Source organism: Aegilops tauschii, chromosome 1, assembly GCF_002575655.3.
Source record: "Aegilops tauschii subsp. strangulata cultivar AL8/78 chromosome 1, Aet v6.0, whole genome shotgun sequence".
NCBI lineage: Eukaryota > Viridiplantae > Streptophyta > Magnoliopsida > Poales > Poaceae > Aegilops > Aegilops tauschii.
In genome coordinates this window covers 492,852,144-492,878,220 of record NC_053035.3, presented here as the reverse complement: position 1 = coordinate 492,878,220, position 26,077 = coordinate 492,852,144, and the positions used below count along the sequence as shown (strand labels likewise).

The following is a 26,077-nucleotide window of genomic DNA, read 5'->3' as shown; positions in this document are numbered from 1 at the left end:
AATTTATACTAGAACAAAAATCGGGTCAGAAATCGCGATCGAAAATAATCGCGGAAAAACCCTGGAAAAAGAAAACTGGCGAACAGGCTAACGAACGAACGTTCGCTGTCCGCGGTTAACGGGTGAAAATCGTTCATTAAAACAAACGTACGAACGGGCGTTCGCTAAATTACTAAACCGGAAGAAAAAACGATCTAACAGAAAAAAATGAGATCTATGGTTTAAAAAAAACCGATCGGTTTTCTCGCGAAAACTGGCGGCGGCGGCTACCTCGTCGGCGGCGGGGTTGGTGGCGGCGGCGGCGAGCGGCTCCGGCGGCGGGGTCGGGCGGCGGCGGCGTCCGGCGGCGGCGGCGCTGGCGGCGGCGAGCGGGACCGGCGGCGGCGGCGTGCGGCGCTGGCGGCGGCGGCGGCGCGGGTTTCGAGGCGGGGCTAGGGTTTTGGGTGGGGTGGCGCTGGCTCGGGCCTCCGCAGCTTTAAAGGGCCGGCCTCCAGGTCGGACACGGCCCGGTTAGGTCGGTTCCTTTTTTTTAATAATTCCGCTCAGAAAAAGGAATAAAAGAAATATTAAACGGACTCCAAAAATCCTGAAATAAATTTTCCCGTCCTCTAAAAATCTACCGCACAAGGTGAACATTTATTTGAGCCTCTAATGCAATTTTGAAAAACACATATTTTTCCTAATTCAAATAAAATAGCAATAAAAACTCCGAATAAAATCTTATTTGATTTTAATATTAAATCTCCAACATTTCTTTATTTTGGGGAAGTCATTTTATCCCCTCACTTTTATTTTCATAAAAAGAAATATTCGAAGAGAAAATAATTAAAATCAAACGATCCTCTTTTCAAAATTTGAGAAAACTCAAATATGAAAATAACGAAATCCCCAACTCTCTCTATGGGTCCTTGAGTTGCGTAGAATTTCTAGGATCAAGCCAAAATGCAATAAAATATGATATGCAATGATGATCTAATGTATAACATTCCAAATTGAAAATTTGGGATGTTACAAACCTAACCCCCTTAAGATGAATCTCTCCCTCGAGATTCGGGTTGGCTAGAAAATAGGTGAGGGTGATCTTTCCATAGGTCTTCCTCTCGTTCCCAGGTGGCTTCATCCTCGGTATGGTGGCTCCACTGAACTTTGCAGAACTTGATAACCTTACTGCGTGTGACTCGGCTGGCAAACTCAAGAATCTTGACTGGTTTCTCCTCATATGTCAAATCACTATCCAACTGAATCGCTTCCAGTGGCACTGTATCTCTCAGAGGAATATCGGCCATCTCTGTGTGTCACTTCTTCAACTGGGAAACATGGAACACATCGTGAACTCCTGACAATCCTTCAAGCAATTCCAACTTGTAAGCAACTTCTCCCATACGTTCCAAAACACGGTAAGGTCCTACAAATCTCGGGGCTAACTTTCCCTTAACTCCAAAACGCTTCACTCCTCGAAGTGGTGATACACGAAGATACACTCTGTCTCCGACTTCGTAAACGGTCTCCTTGCGTTTAGAATCCACATAGCTCTTCTGCCTGGACTGGGCTACCTTGAGTCTATCGCATATCAACTTAACCTTCTCTTCAGACTCTTTAATCAAATCTGGTCCAAACAACTGGCGATCTCCAACTTCATCCCACAACAATGGTGTCCTGCACCTCCTTCCGTACAATGCTTCGAAAGGGGCCATCTTCAGACTGGCTTGATAGCTGTTGTTGTAAGAGAACTCTGCATAAGGCAAATTGTCGTCCCAACTAGATCCATAGTCTAGCGCACAAGCTCTCAACATGTCCTCCAGAATCTGATTGACTCTCTCAGTCTGTCCATCTGTCTGCGGGTGAAAAGTTGTACTGAACTCTAGCCTGGTTCCCAAAGTGTCATGAAACTGATTCCAAAACTTGGAGGTAAACTGGGTTCCTCTATCTGATACAATGGTCCTCGAAACTCCATGCAGACATACGATCCTGGTCATGTATATCTTTGCCAACTTAGCACTGGTGTAAGTGGTCTTCACTGGGATGAAATGAGCTACCTTCGTCAAACGATCGACTACAACCCATATCGAGTCATAGCCTGAACGAGTCCTGGGTAATCCCGTGATAAAGTCCATGCCTAGTTTATCCCACTTCCATTCGGGTATCGGCAATGGTTGTAGCAATCCAGCTGCCTTCTGATGTTCTGCCTTCACTCTCTGACATACATCACAAACTGTTACATACTCCGCAATGTCCTTCTTCCTTCCGGTCCACCAGAAACTATCCTTCAAATCTAGATACATCTTGGTATTTCCTGGGTGAATCGAATACGGCGAATCATGGGCCTCTTGCAGAATCAACTTCCTGATCTCTGGATCATTAGGCACATAAACGCGGTCCTCAAACCATAGGGTATCGTGCTCATCCTCACGAAATCCCTTAGCTTTTCCTTTGCTCATTCTTTCCTTTATCTCGGCAATCTCCTTGTTCGTCTTCTGAGCTTCCCTGATCTTATCCATCAAGGTGGACTGAATCTCCAATGCTGCTACATAACCTCTCGGAACTATTTATAGACATAGTTCACGAAGATCCTCCGCTAACTCCTTGGGTAATCCTCCGGTCATGAGTGTATTGACATGACTCTTGCGGCTCAACGCATCAGCTACTACGTTAGCCTTTCCGCGATGGCAATGCAACTTCATATCATAATCCTTAATGAGCTCTAACCATCTCCTCTGCCTGAGATTCAACTCCTTCTGCGTGAAGATGTACTTCAAACTCTTGTGATCCGTGTACTCACAATGGTTTCCGATGAGAAAGTGTCTCCACGTCTTCAACGCATGCACTACAGCTGCTAACTCCAAATCATGTGTAGCATAATTCAACTCATGGGGTTTAAGCTGTCGGGAGGCATATGAAACAACTCTTCCCTCCTGCATAAGCACTGCTCCAATTCCTCGACGACAAGCGTCGCAATACGCCTGGTAATCCTTGCGTTGATCTGGAAGAATCAACACTGGAGCTATAACCAAGCGTTTCTTCAACTCCTGAAAATTGGTCTCACACTCCTCAGTCCATTTGAACTTGGTGTCCTTCTTCAACAACTCCATCACGGGCTTTGCAATCTTCGAGAAATTCTCAATGAACCTCCGGTAGTATCCTGCGAGTCCAAGAAAACTCCGGATCTCTCCAACTGACGTGGGTGATTCCCAATTTGTCACAGTGACAACCTTGGTAGGGTCTACTGCTATTCCTTCTCCGGATATAACATGTCCGAGGAATCCAACTTCCTTCAACCAAAACTCACATTTGCTGAACTTGGCATATAACTGATGTTCTCTGAGCTTCCCAAGTACCAGACGCAAATGCTCTTTATGTTCCTCTTCATTCTTCGAGTAAACTAGAATATCATCAATGAACACCACGACGAACTTATCCAAAAACTCCATAAACACTTTGTTCATCATGTTCATAAAATAGGCAGGTGCGTTAGTCAGACCAAATGACATAACGGTATACTCATATAGCCCGTACCTTGTGGTAAAAGCTGTCTTAGGTATATCCTACTCTCGAATCTTCAGCTGGTGGTAACCTGATCGCAGATCGATCTTGGAAAACACCTTAGCTCCTTGCAGCTGGTCAAACAAATCATTGATCATCGGCAGTGGGTACTTGTTCTTGATCGTCACCTCATTCAATCCTCGATAATCAACAACCATCCTCAACGATCCATCCTTCTTCTCCACTAGAAGTACTGGTAATCCCCAAGGTGACGAACTTGGGCGAGTATAGCCCTTATCCAGTAACTCCTTAATCTGCTTCTTAATTTCCTCTAAATCCTTAGCGGGCATCCTGTACGGTCTCTTCGATATTTGCCCTGTGCCTGGCAAAAGCTCGATCAAAAACTCAATGTCTCTATCCGGTGGCATGCCTGGCAACTCTTCTGGAAATACATCCGGGAAATCCTTCACCACTGGTACTTCCTCCTGTACAACTCCTGATAAGGAATTCACTTGAGTCCTACTCGGCACATGCCGTGATACATACTTGATCCTTCTTCCTTCTGGGGTGGTAAGAAAAATCGACTTACTGGCGCAATCAATGTTCCCTCCATACTTCGATAACCGATCCATGCCTAATATTACATCCAGTCCTTGTGACTCCAATACTATTAGGTCCGAGGGAACAGGTAGTTACCAATCCTTAATGGTAACCAATCACACCATAGGCTAGCCATATACTCTGCTCCTGGCGAGGTTACTAACATGGGTGACCTAAGGGCTTGGGTTGGCAGTTTAAACTTATCCACAAATCCCCTTGATATGTATGAATGCGATGCACCAGTATAAAAAAGAACGATTGCACTAAATGACTTAACCAAAAACTTACCTATTACTACATCGGGTTGCGCTTCAACCTCCTCCACGCTAACGTGGTTCACTTGTCCCCTGTTGAAAGGGTTGGGCTTCTTCCCAGAGCTTCCATTGACATCTCCATTCTTTGCTTCAGAACACTCCGTGGCATAATGTCCATTCGTCCCGCACTTGAAACAAGTAATGTGACTTAGATCCTTCTTGGCGGGCATTGCTGGGTTGGAACGGTTCTGTCCGTTGCTTCCTCCATTACCATTCCCGTTCTTGGAGCTACTATGGTTGTGCGACATCCCTCAATTGTGATTGTGACCTCCATGGTTATGTTGAAGGGGTCCTCCCGAGTTCGGGGTAAAACGGGGTCTCTGTTGAGCTCCAGAATTGTACTTCCCTTGTCCATACTTCCTCTTGCAGTTGTCAATCTGCTGCTGCTTCCCTTCAATCATGAGAGCTCTATCTACCAACTCCTGGTAGTTATTAAAATTTGCCACCATCAACTGCATGCTCAGCTCATCATTTAGTCCTTCCCGAAACTTCTCCTGTTTAGCTGCATACGTAGCAACGTCATCTGGGGCATAACGTGCTAGCTTACTAAAGTCATCCACATACTGGCCAACGGTGCGTCCTCCTTGGCGTAAGTTGCGAAACTCGCGCTTATTCATGGCCATAGCTCCTGCTAATACATGGGCAGTGCGAAAAGCTTGCTAAAACTGGTCCCATGTAACAGTGTCAATGGGGTAAGTGGTTGTGAAATTCTCCCACCATGATGTTGCGGGTCCATCAAGCTGATGTGCGGCAAAACGCACTCTCTCCACATATGTGCATCCTGCAGTGGTCAACTCCCTTCCAATCTTGCGGAGCCAATCATCTACAACTATCGGCTCGGTGCTACTGGAGAACACCGGCGGATTCAGCCTTAGAAAACGGGCTAAGTGATCAACGGGTGGTGGTGGTGGTGGGTTGTTGTTGTTGTTCCCCTGATTCTGATTCTGGACTAGTATTTGCATCAATGCATTCTGCTGCTGGATCAACTGAGTGAGCTCCGGCGGGAAAGCAAATCCATTGTCGTGTCTCGGAGGCATCTGCTGGGTTTAGAAAAGGTGAGAAAACAGAATAGAATGAGGTCTAGGAGGAAAACACTACCCATATGCACATGAGACAAACACAATCATATCACTTCAATCAATTCAAACAAGGGCATACAATCGGTCTAACTGTCGTCACAAAAGTGCTCGGACTATACTATAAACATGGGGAAATACTGCTACTGATATGGTGGTCGACTAGAAAAATTGATCGGTGGAAGACTCCATAATATCTGCTCCAGCTTCATCAACAAAATCATCATCGCTATCGTCAGGGTCCGAGTCGGTGTCGTCGATGATGATGTAGTTCTCCGGGCAAGTGGAATCATCATCTTCTCCTCCTGGTGCGGGGTCTCCCATGAATACTCCCAGCTTCCTTGTCAGGTCGTCATTCTTCTCCACTAGTACGACGATTTCCTCCTCATAATCTTCGCGAGTAGCCTTGAGTTCTTCCTCCAGTTCTGTGATCCTGGTCATTGCCTTCTTCAGATCCATCATGCCTGCGCACATCTGATTCTCCTGGCGATGAATGTGTTGGTTTAACTCCTGGATGAAAGCTGCAATAGATCTATCCTTCCTGGTACTGATCATCTCCCATTGCTCATCTCGGCGCCCACAAATCTGGTAGATAGTATCCTTGAGATCCTTGTGGTAGACTTCTCCAATGCGTCCCATGGTGATGTGGGCTGCCATGCTTTTGCCTAGACTCCAGGTGGGTGCGTCAAAGGAAAACTCTATGGGCTCAGTGACCGGCATGAACGTCCTTCCTGGAACTTGAACTTGAATCATCCAGCGCTCCTCTTCTGGTAAAGTGGCGTTGTAAGTCCCGGTGAAGCTTGGTATTCCGATGTTCAGGTACCTAGTGACTTCCTTCAAGTGTCGTCCAAAAGGTGTGTCTTCATCCGGTTGTGCAAACTTGTTCCTTGCATCCGCCATCCTAAAGAGTAGAAAATGGAGAGGAGTCAGAAATGAGAAGAAAGCAGTGATCTAGGGTTTTTGCTTAGTGGTCGTGTCCTACAGTCAGCGTGTGCTCTGATGCCATCTTTTAGCGACCAGACCTCAAACAGTCTGATCTCTGTGCATCAGTGTCATCCCTGGATCGGTAATGCTGACACGCACAGTACTTGAGGATTTATAACAGAGTACCAATCACACACTTATTACATCAAATGTCTCAAAAGAGAACTTATTACAATAAATATGGCTTAAGGCCATCTAATACGATAACAGCGGAAGACTTGGAAGATAAAGCGAGTCCATCAACTCCAACGGCATCACTGAGTGAAAGACCACGACCTAAGGCACCTTACTCGTCGTCTGAAAAGTCTGCAACATGAACGTTGCAGCCCAAAAACGGGTCAGCACATGGAATATGATGGCAATGTAACACAAGAGAGTAATGAACAAAATAATGCTATCTCTACATGCATATATGGCTGGTGAAGGATGTATGGTTAATATGTTTGCGAAAAGCCAATTTTTCCCTACAACAAAGGAATAAATTTTATTTAACTATCATGGTAGTTGTTAAACATTGAGAAGGTTCCTCAAACTCAATCCCAATTAAGCATCATCATTAAACCCAATCAAATTATATTAAATAGAGTGTTGAGATCCACATGATAATCCAAGAACCAGATACTCAAGATGTCCATAACCGGGTACACGGCTAATCATGATTAGTTTATACACTCTTCAGAGGTTTGCGGACTTTTCCCCACAAGACTCGATCTCCTCCGTTGGATTTCTCGCACTACATGGTGTTTGAGAAACGGATGACCGAGAGACGGTCTTTCAGAAGCATTAACTCTCTACTCTGGATAGACATTACCACCTACAACCCACTACATCTGCTAGTCTACCTCTTCAAGAGCTTCACGCAACTTAATCAACTAGGACAGAGCCCATAATGGCTTGTGGCTGCACACGGAAGTTTCTAGCATGAATAATCTTATGGTCCCTTTGAGCCTGGGTGGCGGACCGTAGGATGATCACACGGGTCCTCCGGGATATCCTAGGACAACACTGGATTCTCCAGGTGCCCACAAGCAATCCGCCCAGATGTGTATTTAAGTTGCCACCTTAAGTTGAACCATTAATTAACAAACTCACATCTGTCATGAATACACTCAAACCCAAACCACGTCTACGAGCATAGCATAGCAATATAAGCAACGTAGAAGTAACTCCCATAGGTTTGATAATAAACAGGTGAATAGGTACTACCTCATCTACTTCCCAAAACCCACAATTTAATCAAATCCTAACCATGCAATTGTTTGAGGATTGATCTAATTCAATAAAACTGGGTAGTAAAGAGGTATGATCAAGGTGTTACTTGCCTTGCTGATGATCCGTGAAACCTAGAGACTCGTAGTAGCACGCTTCGCACTCCGGGTACTCTATCGCAAACAAACAAGCATACAATAAGCACTCAACTAGAAGCACGGGTAAAACTCAAATAAGAGATCTAACCAGAAAGTTCAACTTAAGAACTCCGGTTTGCAAAAAGAATCAAATCAAACAAAGCAACGAAACTCAAACTACGAAAGAAACAAGATCCGATTACTAATCTGGACTAAAGTCAAATTTTACAGCAGCAAAATCTTGTTCAAGTTGGTTAAACAGAAAAGGGCTTCGAGACGAAGATCTAGGCGCTTGAATCGCCTGATTCCGATAAACGAGCGAAAAGTTAAACTAGAACGAAAATCGGGTCAGAAATCGCGATCGAAAATAATCGCGGAAAAACCCTGGAAAAAGAAAACTGACGAACAGGCTAACGAACGAACGTTCGCCGTCTGCGGTCAACGGGTGAAAACCGTTCGTTAAAACGAACGTACGAACAGGCGTTCGCTAAATAACTAAACCGGAAGAAAAACCGATCTAACAGAAAAAAAGGAGATCTATGGTTTAAAAAAAACCGATCGGTTTTCTCACGAAAACCGGCGGCGGCGGCTACCTCGTCGGCGGCGGGGTTGGTGGCGGCGGCGGCGAGGCGGCGTCCGGCGGCGGCGGCGCTGGCGGCGGCGTGCGGCGGCGGCGGCAACGGCGGCGGCGGCGAGCGGGACCGGCGGCGTGCGGCGCTGGCGGCGGTGATGGCGCGGGTTTCGAGGCGGGGCTAGGGTTTTGGGTGGGGTGGCACTGGCTCGGGCCTCCGCTGCTTTAAAGGGCCGGCCGGGCTAGTGTCCAAGTCGGAGACGGCCCGGTTAGGTCGGTTTAAATAATCCCGCTCAGGAAAAAAGAATAAAAGAAATACTAAACGAACTCCAAAAATCCTGAAATAAATGTTTCCCGTCCTCTAAATATCTACCGCACAAGGTGAACATTTATTTGAGCCTCTAATGCAATTTTGAAAAACGCATATTTTCCTAATTCAAATAAAATAGCGATAAAAACTCCGAATAAAATCTTATTTGATTTTAATATTAAATCTCCAATATTTCTTTATTTTGGGGAAGTCATTTTATCCCCTCTCTTTTATTTTCATAAAAAGAAATATTCGAAGAGAAATAATTAAAATCAAACGATCCTCTTTTCAAAATTTGAGAAAACTCAAATATGAAAATAACGAAATCCCCAACTCTCTCCGTGGGTCCTTGAGTTGCGTAGAATTTCTAGGATCAAGCCAAAATGCAATAAAATATGATATGCAATGATGATCTAATGTATAACATTCCAAATTAAAAATTTGGGATGTTACAGTTTCTGGTGGACTGGTATGAAGAAGGATATTGCCGAGTATGTAGCCATATGTGATATATGTCAGAGAGTGAAAGCAGAACATCAGAAGCCAGCAGGATTGCTGCAGCGGATGCCGATACCCGAATGGAAGTGGGATAAGCTTGGCATGGATTTTATCACCGGATTACCCAGGATCCGAGCGGGATATGATTCCATCCGGGTAGTAGTGGATCGTTTGACCAAAGTGGCTCACTTTATCCCAGTAAAGACCACCTATACAAGTGCAAAGTTGGCCAAGATATATATGACCAGGATCGTATGTCTGCACGGAGTTCCGAGGACCATCGTATCAGATAGAGGAACACAGTTTACTTCAAAGTTTTGGCACCAGTTGCACCAAACTTTGGGTACCAGGCTAGAGTTCAGTACAGCCTTTCATCCGCAGACAGATGGACAGACCGAAAGAGTCAATCAGATTCTGGAGGACATGCTGAGAGCTTGTGCACTAGATTATAGATCTAGTTGGGATGACAATTTGCCCTACGCGGAATTCTCATACAACAACAGTTACCAAGCCAGTTTGAAGATGGCACCTTTCGAAGCTTTGTATGGAAGGAGGTGCAGAACACCGTTGATGTGGGAAGAAGTTGGAGATCGTCAGTTGTTTGGGCCGGATTTGATCAAAGAGTCTGAAGAGAAGGTTAAGCTGATTCGGGATAGACTGAAGGTAGCTCAGTCCAGGAAGAAGAGTTATGCAGACTCAAAACGCAAGGAGGTAGTATATGAAATCAGAGACAGAGCATATCTTCGTGTGTCACCTCTGCGAGGAGTTCAACGTTTTGGAGTTAAGGGAAAGTTAGCCCCGAGATTTGTATGACTATACCGAGTTTTGGAACGTATGGGAGAGGCGGCCTACAAGTTGGAGTTACCTGAAGGACTGTCAGGAGTTCATGATGTGTTTCACATTTCCCAGTTGAAGAAGTGCCATGACGAGATGGCCGATATTCCTCTGAGAGACAGAGTGCCCCTGGAAGCAATTCAGTTGGATAGTGATCTGACCTATGAGGAGAAACCAGTAAAGATTCTCGAGTTTGCCAGCAGAGTTACACGCAGCAAGGTTATCAAGTTTTGCAAAGTTCAGTGGAGCCACCATACCGAGGATGAAGCCACCTGGGGACGAGAGGATGATTTACGGAAAGATCACCCACACCTATTTTCTAGCCAACCCAAATCTCGAGGACGAGATTCATCTTAAGGGGGTAGGTTTGTAACATCCGAAATTTTCAATTTGGAATGTTATACATAGGTCATAAAAATCCTAAGCAGCTCAAGGACCCACGGAGAGAGTTGGGGATTTTATTAATTTCATATTTGAATTTTCTCAAATATTGAAAAGAGGATCATTTTGGTTTTATTTATTTTTCTCTCCAAAAATATTTCATATTAAAAATAAAAGAGAGGAGATGATATGACTTCTCCAAAAAATAAATGAAATATTGGAGGAAAAATGTTAAAATCAAATAAATAATTTTATTTGGATATTGCTATTTTTATTTGAATTAGAAAAATATGCATTTTTTAAAAAATTGCATTTTAGGCCAAGAAAATGTTCACTAAGTTCTAAATTTTTTATTTAGACGGTGAAAATTTGTTTTGGCATTTTTAGATTTTTATTTTTATTTATTTAGGATTTCTCTCGGCGAAAATCTTTTAAAAAAAATCTTCGCCCAACTGGGCCGAAGGCCCAGCCGAGCCGGCCCAACCGCACGCGCCGCCGCCAACCCCCGCAGCGGGAGTCCGCCCCGCCGCCGGCCGTGTCCGCCTCGGACACGCCTCCCGAGGGCGTGCCCCGTCCCGCAAGGCGCCGCCTCCTCCCCCTTAAAAGCCGAGCTCGGGGCCCCCTGGGACCCCAAGCCAAAGCCGCCGCTCCTCCGCCGCCCGCTTCGCCGACGCCGACGACCGCCGTCGCCACCCCACCCCCAGTCCCGCGCCACCTGCGCCGCCGCCGCGCCGGATCTCGCCGGAACCACCGCCGTTGACCCCGCCCGTTGACCGGTCAGTTTTTCTTCGGTTAAACCCCGTTTTTTTTTAGTTTTCCGGTTTATTTTCTTAGATCGGTTTTTCGTCGGTTATTTTATTTAGCGGACGTCCGTCCGTTCGTTCGTTTTAACGAACGTTGTTCGCCGGTTAGGTTCAGACAGCAAACGTTCGTTCGTTAATCTTTTCTTTTTATTTTCTTTTTCTGCCAGGGACCTATCCGCGATTATTTTTATCGCAGATTAGCTCCTGATCTTCAAACCCTCACCGTTTCTTAACCGTTAGTCCAAATCTAGTGAAACCAACGCCAAAATCTTCGTCTCGAACCCCTCTTTCTGTTTAATCAACTTGAACATGATTTTGATAATTTAAAATTTGGTTTCAAGCAGATTTGAATTCGAAGTTCTTTTGATCGTAGTTTCAGTTCCGTAGCTCCGTTTTGACCGATTCTTTTTGCAAATCAAATCTCTTCAGTTGGACTTTCAGATTCAATCTTCTTATTTGAATTTTACCCTTGCATCTATGCTTGAGTGCTTATGTATGCTATTGTTTGTTTGCGATAGAATTTCCGGAGTGCGAAGCGTGCTACTACGAGTCTCTAGGGTTTGCGGATCGTCAGCAAGGCAAGTAACACATTGATCATACCCCTTTATTACCCAGTTTTTATGCATTAGTTACAATCCTCAAACATTGCATGATTAGGATGTGATTAACATGTGGGTACTGGGAAGTAGATGATGAGGTAGAACCTATTACCCTTTTATTATCAAACCCTTGGGAGTTACTTCTACGTTATGCTTATATTGTCATGCTATGCTCATAGACGTGGATTGGGTTTGAGTGTATCCATGACAGATGTGAGATTGTTAATTAATGGTTAACTTAAGGTGGCTACTTAAATACACATCTGGATGGATTGGTTGCGGGCACCTGGGGATATACCAGTGTTGTCCTTTTTGGTTCGCCACCCAGGCTCAAAGGGATCATAAAATTATTCATGCTAGAAACTTCCGTGTGCAGCCACAAGCTATTATGGGCTCTAGCATAGTTGAGTATGTTGCATGTCCTCTTTCAGTGGTAGGCTAGCAGATGTAGGGGAAAGTAGGTGCAACTGTCTACCCAGAGTAAAGAGCTAATGCTTCGAAAAGACTGTGTCTCGGTCATCCGTTTCTCAAACACCATGTAGTGCGAGAAATCCAACGGAGAAGATTGAGTCTTGTGGGGAAAAGTGTGCAAACCTCTGCAGAGTGTACAAACTAATCATGGTTAGCCGTGTCCCCGGTTATGGACATCTTGACTATCTGGTTCTTGAATTGTCATGTTGATCTCATCACTCTAAATTAATTTGTTGGGTTGTTAACTACTTTTTAATTGGGATTGAGATGGGGGTACCATACTCAATGTTTCAACTACCATGATAGTTAAATAAAATATATTCCTTTGTTGTAGTGGAAAATTGGCTTTTCGCAAAACATTATAACCATAGAGCCTCCACCAGCCATATATGCATGTAGTGATAGCATTTATCTTGTTCATTGCTCTACTGTGTTATATTGCCAGCATATTCCATGTGCTGACCCGTTTCGGGCTGCAACATATCATGATGCAGACTTTTCGGACGAAGAGTAAGGTGCGCTAGGTCGTTGTCGTGCTCTCAGCTATGCCGTTGGAGTTGATGGACTCACTTTATCTACCAAGTCTTCCGTTGTTATCTTATTTAGATGGCCTTAAGCCATATTTATTGTAATAAGTTCTCTCTTGAGACTGTCGATGAAATAAGTGTGTGATTGCTACTCTGTTATAAATCCATTCGAGTAATGTGTGTGTCAGCATTACCGTTTCAGGGATGACACTTAAGCACAGAGATTTGACCATCTGAGGTTGGATCGCTACAATTGTTTTACTGCGGTGAGCTGGACTGTTGCTTAAAGCATCCGCGGAGGCGTGAGTCGGGCAAGTTGTAATATCGAATATTCCATTTGCTAGATACAACCCTATATATCATACTGCAAGATGGGGTCTCCGTCCTTGCGACCTACCAGATTTTATCTTCAATAACTCTGCCCCTGTTCTTGAGTAATTCGAGTGGATCCATCAAATTCCTGTTGAATTGACCCTCACAAAGGTATCAGAGCGCCGGTTGAATTCTCGGTGATGGCGGAAGGCGGCGAATCGGGCAGAGGAGAGAAGGAGGTTGGGATCTGTCATAAAATCCCTCCCGTCCCTTCCTGTTCGCGGCGGTGGTGTTTTCCGGTGGAGGTGAGGAGCTGGCGGTGAAATTCGGGCGCAGATCTCTAAGGCCGAAATGGTTGCTGGGAGACACTCTCCTGGTGGTAAAATTCTGGTTTCTGCAGAGATCCATGCGCCAAGGCGTCGCAGCGGTCGAGTTCTTGGTCTGCGGGCGCAAGTGCTGGTAGACAGTTTCAACAAAAGCAATGGCAAACACAAGAGAAAAAATTCAGATCACAATGGACAGAGTGGAGAAAGAAGTAGCAGATCTGAGAGTTGAAATAGAAGGGCTACAAGATCTACTGGGATAATTGAAGCATATTTGTATGCTAAAGTATATGAGAAAGCTACAGCTGCGAGAAAAATCCAGAGTCCACCGGTTTACAAACCTAGAAACTACCCTTCTTCCTACAGAAGTCCTTCAAATTCGTTACAAGTGCAAGTTCCCACCTAGGAAAAGTATAATGTTCCCTTTCCTAAAGATGCTAGAGCATGCTGGTACTGCAGAGAACCATGGACAAGGCAACACAAGTGAAAACTGGCAAAACACTGCACAATTTACAAGAATTCGATGAGGATGAGGACAGTGACAATACAAAAGATAGCACTGGACCTGAACAAGCTTATCAAACAGCTCCAAACACTCCAAACAAAGAGAAAAACAGTAATAACACTGTAGAGAAACCTGCACAAGCAATGCACATATCAAAAAATGCAGCAGAGGGAACTCCAGGTCCAAATACTTTCTCCTTGATCATAGAAATTGCAAGGAAGGCCACATCACTCTTTGACAGTGGTTCTTCAGACACTTTTATAAGCACATAATTTGCTATTAAAAGTAACTGCCACCAACAACCAATGCAACCCAAAAAAGTCACTCTTGCTCGAGGAGGCAAACTCATGTCCTTATCCAAAGTACCACCTATAGATTTCAAAGTGCAGGGTCACACTTTCTGTAGCAGCTTTAAAGTTCTAGATCTACAGTCTTATGACATCATTTTAGGTGCTGATTGGATATACCAGTACAGTCCTATCTGTTTGGATCTAGTAGAAAGAATTCTGATTGTCACAAAGCAGGGGTAGCCAGTGACATTATTTGATCATACCATTCCTTAGAAAAAGTGTATTATTTCAGTAGTCAGGATGGAAAAACTGCTACAAAAAGGTGTGATGGGATCTATTCTGTAGATCCATGAGAAAGAAATAGAAAATAACAAAGATCATACTCCACCACCAGTGGCACTGCAACCATTACTACAGAAATTTGCTGATATATTTGTAGAGTCACAAACACTTCCTCCAAGAAGAGATTGTGATCATAAGATCATATTACAGGAAGGAGCAAAACCACAAAACTTGAGACCTTATAGAGTACCTCATTATGAGAAAGCTGCTATGGAAGAGATCATTAAGCAGTTGATCAAAAAAGGGGAAATCCAAGAAACTTTTAGTCCCTTCTCATCGCCTGCTATTATGGTCAGAAAGAAAGATGGGGGTGGAGGTTATGTGTGGACTACAGAGAATTGAATGCAATTACTGTGAAAAATAAATTTCCAATGTCCATCATTGAAGATCTTTTAGATGAATTACATGGGGCTAAAGTGTTCTCTAGGCTGGATCTTAGATCTGGATACCATCAGATCAGGATGGCCATAGAAGATATCCCAAAAACTGCTTTCAGAACTCGCATGGGCCATTATGAATACACAGTAGTTCCATTTGGGTTGTCCTGTGGTCCAGGTACCTTTTAGGGCCTTATGAACACTATGTATGATGAAATCAATGAACCAGAAAAAGAGAAGTTTATACTGGTGCTCTTTGATGATATGTTGGTCTTCAGCAAATCCATGGAACAACATTACACACACCTGGAGAGAACTTTTGCTGTGTTGAGGAAACATGAATTGTATGTGAAGTTGTCCAAGTGCACCTTTGCCACAGATCAAGTAGCTTATTTGGGTCATATCATACCAAACAAGGGAGTTTCTACTGATCCTAGCAAGATTCAAGCAGTAAGAGACTGGCCAGAATCTGAAAATGTCACAAAGTTAAGAGGATTTCTAGGACTGACTGGTTATTACAGTAGATTTGTGAAGAATTATGGACAGATCTGTGGACCACTTCATGAAATGCTTAGAAAAGATGATTTTCAATGGGGACCTGAACAAAGCAAAGCTTTTCAAACACTAAAACACACCATGACCAGCTGTCCTGTATTGGCACTCCCAGATTTCACTATACCCTTCACAATTGAAGCTGATGCTTATGCTAAAGGTATTGGAGTTGTGCTCATGCAAAAAGACAGACCAATTGCTTTTCTTAGCAAAAGTTTGGGACCCAAATCTGCAGCCCAATCTATCTATGAAAAGGAAGCAATGGCCATTCTGGAAGCACTTAAGAAGTGGAGACACTATGTGTGGGGAAATCTTTTAATCATAAAAAATAGATCAACTGTCTCTGAAATATATGACTACCCAGAGATTAACTGAAGGGGTTCAACACAAGCTGCTGCTCAAACTGTTGGAATATGATTATACCATTGAGTATAAGAAAGGAGAAGAAAACACAGTGGCTGATGCATTGTCCAGAAGAGATAATGTGCAGCATATGCAGTGCAACAGTATAACTATGGTAGTTCCAATTTGGACTGAGGATGTAATGAAAAGCTATCATAGTGACCAGGATACTGACAAAATTTTGAAGAAAGTAGCTACAGATACTGAGAAAAATCCAAAGTTTTCCACTCATAATGGTCTGTTAAAGTACAAAAACAGTATTTAAGTGGGAGCTAGCACTGACTTCAGACAACAACTGTTACAGACTTTTCACTCTTCTGCACTAGGGGGGCACTCTGGAATTAAAGCAACTTACTACAGAATCAAGAAAGTTTTTTACTGGCCAAACGTGAAGAAAGATATTGAAACATTGTCAAACAGTGCCCTGTATGTCAGCTCAACAAGGTAGAACATATCCATCCTCCTGGGTTACTACAACCTCTCCCTGTTCCTGACATGGCATGGTCCCATATTACAATGGATTTCATCACGGCTTTGCCAAATTCTCAGGGCAAAGAGGTAATCTTGATGGTAGTGGACAGGCTGGCAAAATACGCTCACTTTTTACCACTGGCTCATCCTTACACAATCCAAACAGTGTTTGAAACATTAATGGACAATGTGATTAAACTTCATGGGCCTCTTATTTGTAATGTGTCTGACAGAGACACAATCTTTACGAATGCTTTATACCAGGAATTGTTCAAGGAATTTGGAGTCAAGATCAGGTTCAACACTGCATATCATCCCCAAACAGATGGCCCGACAGAACAAGTGAACAAGTGTCTAGAAGCTTATTTGAGGGGCATGGTGTGTCAAGAACCAAAGAAGTGGTTGAAGCGGCTTCCACTGGCAGAGTTATGGCACAACACCAGCTACCACTCTTCTCTGAAATGCACTCCCTTTCAAGCTTTATATGGTTACAAACCTCCACAAATTGGGGAATTTGCTGTAGAACAACCTTTATCTCGAGAAGCAACCCTAACAATTTCTGAAAGAGAACACATGATACAAATATTGAAAGCAAATTTAGAGCACGCTCAAAGCAGGTTCAAACATTTTGCTGATAGAAAAAGGACAGAGAGACAATTGGAAATAGGAGACATGGTATTTCTGAAAATTCAGCCGTACGGGCAAAATGCTTTTGGATTAAGAGGATCTCTCAAGCTAAGATCTAAGTTCTATGTGCCTGGAGAAGATTGGAGAAGTCTCTTACAAATTACATCTTCCAGAGGGCAACAATATACATCCAGTGTTTCATATCAGTCAACTGAAGAAGCACATAGGCCATCAAGCTGTTCCATTACCACACGTCCCACTAGTGACTCCAAAAGGATATGTCAAGACCATTCCAGTGGCAGTTTTAGACCGAAGAGTCATACAAAGGAACAAAACACCAGTGAGGCAATGTCTAGTATAGTGGGAAAGCTTGGCACCCGATGATGCAACTTGGGAAGATGCAGCCTTCCTAAACAAGACATTCCTTGGTCATAAACTTTTTCGCCTCGAGGACAAGGCGGTCGTCATGGCGGCGGCATTGTCAGGACGTGAACCAAGAGCTTACTGAAGATGGTGCAGACATCCCAGAAGTTCAGTTATCCAACGGTGCAAATGAGAAGAAAATGCCCAAGACATGTTCAACGGCTCAGATGGACTCCTCACCGTTTCACCTGGGTTTAAAACCCCAGTTACTGTTTTGTAACCGTTAAACACTGTTTATCGTTTTGTAACCGTTAACCCCAGTTATCGTTTATGGTAAAACATTCAATAATGTATTTCACAAGAAAGTCTGATTTTTTTAATCCCCCCCCCCCTACTTTAAAAAAAATATTGTACATCACAGAGTAGTACAACACTTCCGACTTTTCAGCCCCTATTGTACTCACTAGAATACAGCAGTGTAAACTGATGTCCTCTCAAAGTGTAATTTCTCGCAAGCTATATCTTACTGTTTTTCTCCTTGAAAACTATCTTATTGTTTTAGTTGACTTGCAAATTCTTATCAAATGTGGCAAAGAAATGACAACAAAGGTTTTTTGTCATAGAACACTGAACACATCAGCCACTACCACTATCTCAACAACAAAAGGATTCAATCATATGGGATACATGGTAAGGTATACTGCAAAAAAATACGAATAACTTATTTTTTGAATGATTTGAAGATTGCTCTGCATACCTGCCATACAAATAACTAAGAAAAGGGTGCAGAGCACCTCCCGAAAAATACCAACAAATCTGAGTATTTCAACAACTCGCTGCAACAAGAAAATCTGGGGAAAATGAAGGCCATGTAGCCTTGAGAAAAAAAACATGGCCCAGGTTGAGCAGCAAAGCACGCCAAACGCTTCTAATATATGATTAAATGAGATCGATGACCGTGCTAGGCAGCAGATTATCGAGTTTCCTTTAATTTGTTGAATATAAGAACTGGGGTGTGGTGCTCCTCGGATCTGGGTGTGGAAAATAACAGGGGTGCACATACCTTCGGTAACTGATATCAGCCACCGATAACATGTGATTTCAAGTGCTAACTCAACCTTTGAACGGTTGGTCATCGCATTGCACTGATATCAGCCAAACAAAAATGCATCACGTATACGCAAACCTATGTGTACATGCTTGGCTTCATTAAATGTAGCAATATTACATCTGTAATATTTCAATGTATTTGTTTGTTGATTTTGAAAAACTGAAGCAACAATCTATGAACTTCCCCATAGTTTTGACCGCAAGTCAGTCGTGTCTTGATCCACTGGGGTAGCTTTTCAACGGGGCAAGAGAAACCCCTGCCTGATGAGGTGTGTGAGTAACGCGAGTCAACCAACAGCATTGCAGCATAGTCATTTACATGCCTGATTGCTCTGCCTGCAAGCAAATTTCTTCATCATTTAACAACTAGAGCCAAAAAATCATAAATGTTAAGATGGCACAGCAGCTTACCGATACACTGATTTACAGCTTTCATGCATAAGTTTTCATAGTACTCTTGACCACTTTTACCACTCTTCCTTAGTATACCAAAACCAGGCTCAACCTTGCATTCATCGTCTCTGCTCAAGGACTCGTCATCTCCAGCCACAGATGAGGTAGAAGAATAGTTTCCAATGTGTTTTATTGTCTCCATCAGTTCCATATCATCTGGACTTGGATAAGGCAATCCAACCATCACAACACAACGACCCATACCATCACTGAAGTTTATGCCTTCAGAGATCTTCCCACCGACAACAGCCATTAAAAGTGCCCCGTTGACACTCGTGTCTCCTGAACCTTTGCTGCAGCAGGATTGAATTGCCTCCTTGTATTTGTTGAGTATCATCTCGACATCCACACTGCTTCTTGGCTCTCTGAACACGTGCTTCTTCTTAGAAATCTTAGAAATTGTGCCTGAAGCCATCCATGCATCATAAACTTGTTTTTCATAATCATAGGAAGAGAAAAACATTACTATTCCCTCTGGTACTATTGTCACTATATTGCAAAGAAAACGTCCAAGCTCTTCGATCTGCAAAGGTAGGCAGATAAGAATAGGCACAAAAATAGCATGCATTTGAGTAGAGCAATATTACCAAAAAGATGATTAACACAAGAGCAGATTATAAACTAGTATGAGTTACGATGGTATCTTTCATAGAACAGAACTTAGCTGTGTGTTTTTTTGACAGAGAGTGAACAGAAATTAGCTGTTGGTAAAGAGTTTGCACACAGCAATTCATGCAGTCATTTAAAAGGCTAGCATTTACATTTCATAATGAAATAGTAGAGATTACAACCAAATAAACCAGGACAATTAAGCATATGTATTTAGCAAGTTCTAACAGCATGGATTAGAAGATGCACATATACTTTAACGCATTGTACAATCCTGGATTACTTCTATAGACAAATGACACAATGAGTACGAAAATAAACATTAGGCCCTAATTATTTTGTTAAAAATATTTATGCATTCTGTAACATCCTATGTCCTCCCTGGACCGCACTTGTGCTTGGGCTGCTGTACGTGGATTGACCCAGCTACTCAAGCCTTGGAGCAAGAAGGATAAAGGCACACGGGAAGGCAACCGGTAGGGGCAGGAAGAAAACGAAGAACTGAAGACTTCTCCTCTGTCTCTGTTCATCTCCTCCCAGTCCCCGTCTCCTTCAGGTCTGGTTGCTCCCCACAAGCAATCCTTATTTCCTCATGTTACGGCAATCGCCGAGCGGCAACGGTATGTGACACATTGGTATATCAGAAAGCACAAGCAGTGCCCATTGCAGGATAAACTAATAAATGGCATTCTCAGCAAACATTAGAGAGTAAAGGAGAAATGACTCGAGGTATACATACCATGGTAGGAGAGCTCCTTGAGCTGTGGCTGAAATCAAATTTCTTGCCTGAGGGCCCACATGTAACAGCTATAGGAAGAATACTCTCAGGGGGGACAATGTGGTTGCACGAGAAGAATTTTATATCACTAGGCAATAAGCCTGGAAACAAGCGCAGCCTTGTTTCTTCAATAGGCTGGAGGGTTCCACCGGCCATAATAACAGCATGTGCGTCATCTGTAACCTGCAAGAGGAAAGATTTATAAATACGCATGTGAAATAGGACAACTCTTGTCTCCAAGCAACATATGGAGCAAGGTACATCACCTCAGAAAATGTTTTCTCTGCACAAAGCATCACAAATTTGATATATGCATCTTCAGAGTGTCCACCAGGCTTGTGCCGTGCAACTATGATTCTTCCATCATCATTGCAGTACAGTAGAGAGCGTAAAAAGTCAGCCAAAGCCTGAAAGCTTGTTATACTGCTTCCTTCACCATGTTGCTGCCCATGATTCAAATCGCCCGCACCATTTTCGGTGAAAAATAATTTGTTGGCATATCCACTAACCTGGATACCAACAGTCGATTCATATAGGTTCTAGACACAACAAGACTGAATGGAAATGTAGTGGAAGAAATATTTCACCTTGTGGATTATATTGCTTTCCTTCAGATACTGACAAAGTTTTACTATGTTTATGTTATCGATATCAAGTGAGAATAAGAACTTATTTATAGTCAAAGAGGTCACAGCGGAGGAACAATCTTCATTACTTATCAAACATCGTAGGAACGACCGTGTTAGAACTGTCAAGGTCTGGATGTAACGTCGATTTCCAGCTCCCAGAACATTCTGAAATCTATTGAGATATGCCTCCAGATGGGAAAGAACTGCCCTCAACTAACGAAAATGAGAATCAGAAAATTAAGTTAGTTTCCACAACTGGAAGCAAACAGTCTCAGTTCATTTGCTAACTATATTTTGCTTAGTAAAGCGGAATTTTAAAAATGCACCGATAAATATCATTTTTACTATCCTGTTGTCTGCCAGAACAACACAACTGAGTAAAGTCAAGCTCTATACCAGAAACCACTCTTTGGTTATGTCTCCTTATATGGTAAACCTACTTACAGCACCTCTATGTTCGGATCTTGGAAAACATTATCAAAAGTGCAGAGTGAACAAAATTATGAAGATAGAGTACAACTGTACAGTCAGACTAAGTCTGCATAGTGTGCGGAATGAGATGCGTCACAATCCAGTTTCCAACAGATGTTAGGGATCTAGAACTCAGAACAAAAACATCGTTATGACTCATGATACTGCCAGGGGCAGGTCAATTATGAGGAAGACTAACCTGAGAAGATGTGACCTTTGAGTTGTACATGCTAGTGAGGGAGTCTGCTAAGTTGTGAGCCTCATCTATGATGACAACACTGTTCTTCAGATTAAGGCCAAGTGATTCTCTAGCAGACTTCAGCAACAAAGACTGGTAAGGAAGTACTACAAGGTCAGCTGAGCGGACCATGTCACGTGCACCGTAGTACGGACATGTTCCAACCTTCCTTCCAATTTGTGCCAAATCCTCAATGTCTAATGCACCATGGTCAGACACTTCACTCCTGAACTGTTTCTGAAGACTTCTGTTTCTTAACATTGGGCACCCACAGGAGGTCTTTGTTCGGTGCCCTTTTTTGTTATCACCCTCGACCTGAACATTTACAGCCGCAAAAATTACTAGTTATTAACAACAAAAGTTAACAATTGACAGCATACTAATGGTATTTACTACTCCGTAGTGTAAAAAAACATTACTGAAGTGTGGTATTTAACAACCTATGATAGTGTCAAAAAACGTCTTATATTAATTATGAGACAGAGGTAGTAGTATTTAACAACCCAGCACATACAAGTATGATAAGTGATAACCATACGCTTTCCTGTGCAATCAGCCTATGTGGGAAATAAAAGACAAAAGATGGTCACTGGCAAACTGAAAGCAGGTATGTGAAAAAACAACTCAGTGCATGTCTAGTTATATTTCCACCGAAAACTGACAAAACCAAAGTTCAGTTCGAAATCTTGGAAGAAATTACAGCCGGGAAACAATATTAATCATGCCTCATGAGCATGCCAGGCCCTAAACATGCAAGAAGGAGCCAAATTTGGGTGCAGAAGTCCAAGATAATACTATCTAACAGAACAGCTGAGCATTGCAAATCAAATTGACGTAATTGAACCATGCCTTGATTTTGCTGCTCTTCTTGTTCTTTTGCAGTTCCAAGCACCTCTCGTTGATCCGGTTTGCGCTCCCCAGCTTCTGAACATCTGCAAGCAAACGCACCACAGATCAAGTAAACACAATCCCAGCCCCAAAATTAGAAGAACAAAGATAACCACATGATCCACTCACCCATGTTAATACACAAGCTCTTTCTGGACCCCAAGCACACTGTCCTGAGCTTCCCGGAGAAATCCGTCCTCTTGAGCTCCCGGACAAACTGCGAGAGCTGCGAATGCGTGCGGCTAGTGAAATACACCTTGGGAGTCGCCTCCTCTTCTTCCTCTTCGTCCTCGCTCTCACTACTACTGCTACCACCACCACCGCCACAATGTGGCCGCTTCCCGGCAGCATGCGGCCTTGTGCCCTCCTCGCCATCACTCTCGTACTCGTCAAGCAAGAACTCCTCCTCGCCGTCGTTCTCCCCGGTCCCCTCGGATTTCTCCGAACCCCCCACCTTCCTCGTCCCCTGCCTCCTCCGGGGGTGAGTCTCCGACTTCTTCCTGACGCCCTTCTTGGGCGGCAGCGGTGTGAAATCCCGCATCCAGTCGGGCTCGTCGTCGTCTTCGCCGCCGGCAGCAGCGGGGCCGGAGCCATTGGCCCGCTCGGGGGCGGCGTCGCGGTGGTCGAGGAGCCACTGGAGCGCGCTGCAGATGATGCTGAGGGTCTTTCCGGTGCCTGCGGCGACGCGGGGGAGGCTGAATCGTTAGTGGTGGCTCGCGAGGCCGGAGGATGAGGGGAAGGCGGCAGAGCAGAGCTTACCGGTGGGGCTTTCGAGGAGGGCGAGGGCGCGGGGCCCGGAGGAGAGCGCGCTGTAGAGGAAGGACATGAACTCCGACTGGATCGGGTACGGCGCGAAAGGGAACGCCGGGAAGTCCTGCCGCGGCGGCGGCGGCGGCGGCATTTTGGCGAGCGCGCGCTTGTGCGGTGGGTTTGGTGGGGGTTTCCCGCGCGCGCTGCCCCTGGAACTTTGGATACGGGATTGAAGACAACCAGAATACTCAAATTTCGTTCGCGTGCTGTGGGCTGTGGGCTACTGGGCTGAAGAGCAGGCTGTGGGCTCAAATATAGCCTTGTGCAGATGGTAAACTGAATACATTTACGTATACTAGATTTTTACGAAATTAAGAAGCACTCTTTGCAAAGGTCAATTTTCCCTTCTTTCGTAAATCCATTTATTCAAAACATTTTATATCTTAAACCGTGTGATCCAAATCTCAAACCGTTCTCATCATTGGATTCCTCGCGTTGAGATCTTCAAAACTAGATCCTATGTTGATAGGTTTTGACGAACTTCTTTTTGCGAAAAAACCGGATGAAAAAACGGAATCGGTAGCACATATTTTTTTTTTTCTTTCCGAAAGAGGCACCACAATGCCTCTCACGAAAAAAAATGTTTTTTCGCTTCCGAGAGGCACGTGCCTCTCGTGGAAGGACAAAAAGAGAACGTGCTTTTTCCGTTTCCGAGGGGCACTCGCGGAAGCAAACCTTTGTCTCTCGCGGAAGCAAATCTGTGCCTCTTGCGGAATAAAAAATAAGGAAACGCGTTTTTTCGGGCAACATTTTTTTTTTTGAAATTTTTCTTTTGTCCAAAAGCTAAGAAACACCGGTGGGAAACAAAAAAATCATCTAAAAAGCCAAAAACATGTGTGGAAAAATTAAAATAAAAATCAGAGGAAGCGCCCATAGCGCACCACGTGGGGGCGACTAAGAGTGCGCCAAGTGGCGCGCTCTTAGTCCACCCCAAGCAACCCTTGTGGAGGCTCCCGAATGAGTGCTCTTTGATTAGTTGCTCCGGATTTTCTAGCTCAGATTTTGGTATTCGCATGAATATCAGTGAATGCTCTCCGGCCCTGCCCTGGGACGGTGCTTTATCATTCGGGATGCCTCATCTTGTACCTGAGCAAGGTAAGTGCATTTAGAACTGGACTCCGCATATATAGTCATAACGGCCCGGTCAAAAAAATTCCACCCAACCGAACCCCTCAAACCAACTCTATACGTTCGGGTTGCCCGGCACCCCCTATACACAGCTCATATGTGGGATGGATATAGCATCCGTCATGTTAGATTGATGGGTGGGACCCACGCGGAACCCCATCAGACCGACGGGAGCTCACTGCCTGCATTCATCTCGCGGCTCCGGCGCACTGCCTAAGAGGCCAAACTGGCTATTTAAAGCCGGACGACGAGCCTCACCCCTAGCTGCCCACATTTGCTCCCTCTCCCTATTGTCCTCGTCGCCTTCGCGACCTCACGCACCAAACTGACCAGACCTTGTCGTCAGCCAACTGCCATGGTGTACGGCGTGCCACTCGTATTGTGGTCGGCCTACCTCCAAACTCTCCGGAGGAGGAGGCGGCAACGCATGGAGCATGAGGAGATGGAAGAGTTGGAGGTGTCGGACGAAGAAGAGGAGGAAGGCGAGGCGGATCCGGCGTCGGAGTAGACCATAGTCCCAGGAAAGTTTGAGCTTGCCCAAGCGGATGAGGCGATGGAGTAGCAGGCTATCCTCGACTCCATTAAGCGTGACAACTCTTCGACGAGCCGGAGCTTCGCCCCCTCGCCAATGACCATGATGCCGACGACTCCAACAGTGAGGTCGTTGACATATCCGGAGACGAGTAGATAGTCTATGTACGTAGATGAAATAGGCGTTGCATGTAGTTGTATGGTGATGGGGATAAAAAATGAGGACTATGGTTGCAATGTCTAAGATATGACGGGTGACCAGGCACTGTCCGTGGACGTATATATAGGGGGGCAAGGTTTTGACGTGTGGTAAAAAATAAGGAACTCGGCGCTCGATTCATTTTGAACTACACTTGAACTTACTTTTTCAGTGAACGACGTGAGAAAAACAAAGAGGCGGACAACAAAGCAACGAGTCATTTCTGTTCAGCATCCATCCACCTCTTGGGAGAAAGGATGACTAAGGTGTCCACCTGGGGCTTTCGCATCCACCGGTTTTCCCTCGTTTTGATGTTAACAAGGAAGAAGGTGATTATCTTTGATCCGAAGATGTAGATAGTTTCTACCTTTTTTCCCATAGGTGACCTTGGGTATTGAACTCACCAGAAGATCTGCTAATTGAAAGGTGATTTTGACAAGCTAATGTTATCGTTAAGAGTTCCGTTTATCCGGACCTAACTCGCACAGTTTATTTACAGAAAACAATAATAAGATAATAGGCTAGGGCTTAAGTGTCGTGGGGTGACATAAGATCATATACAGGTTGAAGCCCCTCGCGGTGGAGGTAGAAAAACCTAGTCATGTCTCTCTGGGAGTTGTTCTTGCATATGAGTATAAGATCACAATGGTTGCCAACCCCCATCTCAGTGTCCCGGGCAGGCTTATATAGAGTCCACCATGCACTAGGGTTCATTTGTTGGTCATAAAATGCTATTAAACAACATATTGAATACCAGTTTTTTCTTCTCATTACATGGTGTAACGACAATGCTTAATGTGTGTCATAAGGAGATACTAGTAAGGCTTGGAGTAATGGCATAGTGAAGCTCCATACGTAACACCTCGATGGATGCT

General features: G+C 44.2%; 1 protein-coding gene across 2 annotated transcripts; it reads right to left on the bottom strand.

Moving 5' to 3' along the window:
• Nucleotides 1–18,533: 18,533 nt before the first annotated feature.
• On the bottom strand, nucleotides 18,534–23,513 carry LOC109740285 (uncharacterized). Of its 2 annotated transcripts, XM_020299323.3 has the most exons (9): nucleotides 23,294–23,513; nucleotides 22,664–23,209; nucleotides 22,496–22,578; nucleotides 21,608–21,961; nucleotides 20,896–21,150; nucleotides 20,575–20,817; nucleotides 20,270–20,491; nucleotides 18,880–19,444; nucleotides 18,534–18,804 (listed from the first exon to the last, which is right to left on the bottom strand). In XM_020299323.3, exons 1-9 carry the CDS (start codon nucleotides 23,433–23,435, stop codon nucleotides 18,599–18,601), a joined length of 2,616 nt encoding a protein of 871 aa, XP_020154912.1. In that variant the 5' UTR covers nucleotides 23,436–23,513; the 3' UTR covers nucleotides 18,534–18,598. The 2 variants fall into 2 exon arrangements, with proteins under 2 accessions (XP_020154912.1, XP_073358571.1); XM_073502470.1 differs by lacking the exon at nucleotides 20,896–21,150.
• Between the last annotated feature and the right edge of the window lie 2,564 nt (nucleotides 23,514–26,077).